This window comes from Mus caroli, chromosome 11, assembly GCF_900094665.2.
Source record: "Mus caroli chromosome 11, CAROLI_EIJ_v1.1, whole genome shotgun sequence".
Classification (NCBI taxonomy): domain Eukaryota; kingdom Metazoa; phylum Chordata; class Mammalia; order Rodentia; family Muridae; genus Mus; species Mus caroli.
In genome coordinates, this window is record NC_034580.1 from 888,529 (window position 1) to 891,989 (window position 3,461).

Sequence of the window (3,461 nt, forward strand, 5' to 3'; positions counted from 1 at the left end):
TGGATGATGGGTAGATGGATGGTGGGTAGATGGATGATGGGTAGGTGGATGATGGGTAGGTGGATGATGGGTAGGTGGATGGTGGGTAGATGGATGGTGGGTAGATGGATGATGGGTAGATGGATGAAGGGTAGGTGGATGGTGGGTAGATGGATGGTGGGTAGATGGATGATGGGTAGATGGATGATGGGTAGGTGGATGATGGGTAGGTGGATGATGGGTAGATGGATGGTGGGTAGATGGATGGTGGGTAGGTGAATGGTGGGTAGATGGATGGTGGGTAGGTGGATGGTGGGTAGATGTATGGTGGGTAGATGGATGGTGGGTAGATGGATGGTGGGTAGGTGGATGATGGGTAGGTGGATGATGGGTAGGTGGATGGTGGGTAGATGGATGGTGGGTAGATGGATGGTGGGTAGATGGATGGTGGGTAGATGGATGGTGGGTAGATGGATGATGGGTAGGTGGATGGTGGGTAGATGGATGGTGGGTAGATGGATGGTGGGTAGATGGATGGTGGGTAGGTGGGTGATGGGTAGATGGATGGTGGGTAGATGGATGGTGGGTAGATGGATGGTGGGTAGGTGGATGGTGGGTAGGTGGATGATGGGTAGATGGATGAAGGGTAGATGGATGAAGGGTAGGTGGATGATGGGTAGATGGATGGTAGGTGGATGGTGGGTAGGTGGATGATGGGTAGATGGATGAAGGGTAGATGGATGAAGGGTAGGTGGATGATGGGTAGATGGATGATGGGTAGATGGATGGTGGGTAGGTGGATGGTGGGTGGGTGGATGGGGGATGATGGGTAGATGAATGAGTGTGGAGATGTATTTGTTCTTGTCCACTTGCTACTCTGGGGATGGAGTGGAGGGTCGGAAGCATCCTGAAGAGTACTTGAGTTGCCAATTCCCAAGCCTATGCTTGACCCTGGGCATTGCTCCTTGCTCGTCCTCACAGCTGGGGAGGAAGATTGAAACCATTGTGATGATATTTGACTGTGAAGGTCTGGGACTGAAGCACTTCTGGAAGCCTCTGGTGGAAGTATACCAGGAGGTGAGGAGGCCCAGGGGTGGACACACTCACACACATGCATGCATACACACATATGTACATGCACATACGTGCACATGCATACAAGTTCACACCACATACACATACAACACACACATACACATGCACACACATGCACACACTCTCACACACACACACACAAACACACATGCACACACTTGGGTGACCAGCTTGGCCTGCTTTGCCCTTACAGTTCACTTAAAGCACAAATTAATAAAAGGTGGTTTCCTTCTTAGCCCCACCCTGAAAAGAAACCTTAATAAGTCTCCTGGAAAAAGCACAAGAGAGCACAGAGCCTGTTTCCACAAACAGTTCCAGCCCTGTCAGTCCCTTGTTCTGAGCTCTGGGCAAGTTATCTCCTGTCTGTCATCCCTACCCACCCTACACCCTCCATGCTACCATGCTTCTGCTTCCTCCACTCCAGCCTGGGGACAATTAGACCCAGGAGTGAGTCTGTAAAGCACATTCACAGAGCTGGGCAGAGTCTGAAGCCTGGCACACTGCAGTCACCATGGTTACCATCTGTTGTCAGAGTGGCTGTGTGGTTACTATGGACATTTGTTTCTAACCGTCTGAGGTGGATGCTGTCCCTCAGAGGCCAATGGAGGTGATATCTAAAAGGGTATTTCCTCTAAAACCTCCAGACAGGATACAGCAAAGGAGGGGGAGTGGAGAAGGTGTGGGCTCTGAGGGGCTCTCTTGCTTCCACAGTTCTTTGGCCTCCTTGAAGAGAATTACCCAGAGACCCTGAAATTCATGCTCATTGTAAAAGGTAAGCGAGGCGTGGCTCCCCATCCTGAGGCCTCTGCGCCCCTATCTTTCATGATGCTTGTCCTGGGGCAAACCATCTGGTGTCTGGCACAGAGGAAGGGCTCAGGAACTGCTAACATCTAGTTTCACTCCAAGAGAGGCAGCTCTAAACTCAGCCCCCCGCCCCCCACCCCCCAAAACGTCTCTTCACTTCCCTATGGCCATCTTTCTTTCCTTGGGTTGTCTGTGGCCCTAAGCTGCCCAGGCTGACCTTGAACTTACTCTGAAGCCCACATAAACTTGGCACTTGCAATGTTCCTGCCTCAGCCTTCAGAGTGTATGGAATTACAGAGCTATACAACTATTTATTCTCTTTTTCTTTCTTTTCTATTTTTAGGGGCACTATTTTGTTTTTGTTTGTTGATTGTTTATTTGTTGAGACAGGGTCTTACTATGTAGCTCTGGATACCCTAAAACTTACTATATAAACCAGGCTGGCCTCAAACTCACAGAGATCTACCTCCCCATCCCTCCCAAGTCCTGGGTCTGAAGGCATGTACCACCATACCCAGCTCATCCTGCTTTTCTGAGCAAGGTATCTTCTCCTTGAAGGCCTCTGAGCCTATGCCTGTGGTTCATGTCCCTGGCCTGGCACAATTCTGGGGGCTCACTAATCATTCAAGTTGCTGTTGCTCAGGTACGTAGGTTGGTAGAAATGTGGCTTGTTTGGTAGTTGGTTAACTCATTGCTTGGCTGACAGTTTGTCTGAGTAGCTAAGTAACTGGGGATGGGTTGAAGGATTGACTCGGATGGCTGACTGGCTTTCAGCTTGGTTGGTTGTCTGGCTAGCATTTCGATGGCTGGCATCTTGGCTGGCTGGCTGGTTTGTTCTGCAGCTGGATTTGCATGGTCAGCTGGTTATTTGGAGATTGACTCTTTGTCTGAATGGTTTGTAGCTGGATAGAGGAATGGATTAGCTACTTGGTTGGTGGCTGATTAATTTTCTGTCTGGCCAACTTGTTAAGTTTGGTGAATCATTAAATTGTTTGTTAGCAGGCTACCTAGTTTTTTGGCACTTGGCTGGATGTTGGTAGACTGGTTAGCTTATTGATTGGCTGATGAGGAGGCTGATGACTGGCTCACTTGTGCAGTGGGTAGGTGACTGATAGATGGCTAGTTAGTTGGCTGTTTCTTGGGTGTGGGTCTGAGGTGACCAGGTTCATTATGACTTCTGTATCACTGGCTCTGTCCATTGTGGAAATGTGGCCCAGTGGCTTGATCTCTCCCTGTATCTTTCCAGCCACGAAACTGTTCCCTGTGGGCTACAATCTCATGAAGCCATTCCTGAGTGAGGACACACGAAGGAAGATCGTAGTGTTGGGAAGTAGTAAGTCCTTCCAGAGCCCTGCTCCCAGGCTTCACACCGAGGCTGTAGAGTAAGGCTGGTCCATCCCCAGACTTCACACCTAACCTGTATAGTAAGGCTGATCCATCCCCAGGCTTCACACCTAACCTGTAGAGTAAGGCTGGTCCATCCCCAGACTTCACACCTAACCTGTAGAGTAAGGCTGGTCCATCCCCAGGCTTCACACCTAACCTGTAGAGTAAGGCTGGTCCATCCCCAGGCTTCACACCTA

General features: G+C 50.0%; 1 protein-coding gene across 4 annotated transcripts in view; it reads left to right on the plus strand.

Moving 5' to 3' along the window:
- Nucleotides 1–3,461, plus strand: part of Sec14l3 (SEC14 like lipid binding 3) — a 13,205-nt gene that overhangs the window by 5,094 nt on the left and 4,650 nt on the right. For 2 of the 4 annotated variants that reach the window (XM_021176557.1, XM_021176555.1), the window contains exons 6-8: nt 961–1,056; nt 1,786–1,846; nt 3,125–3,211. In XM_021176557.1, coding sequence (XP_021032216.1) covers nt 961–1,056; nt 1,786–1,846; nt 3,125–3,211 — 244 coding nt within the window. The remainder of the gene's footprint in view (nt 1–960; nt 1,057–1,785; nt 1,847–3,124; nt 3,212–3,461) is intronic. The other 2 variants (XM_021176556.1, XM_021176558.1) reach the window with 1 other exon arrangement.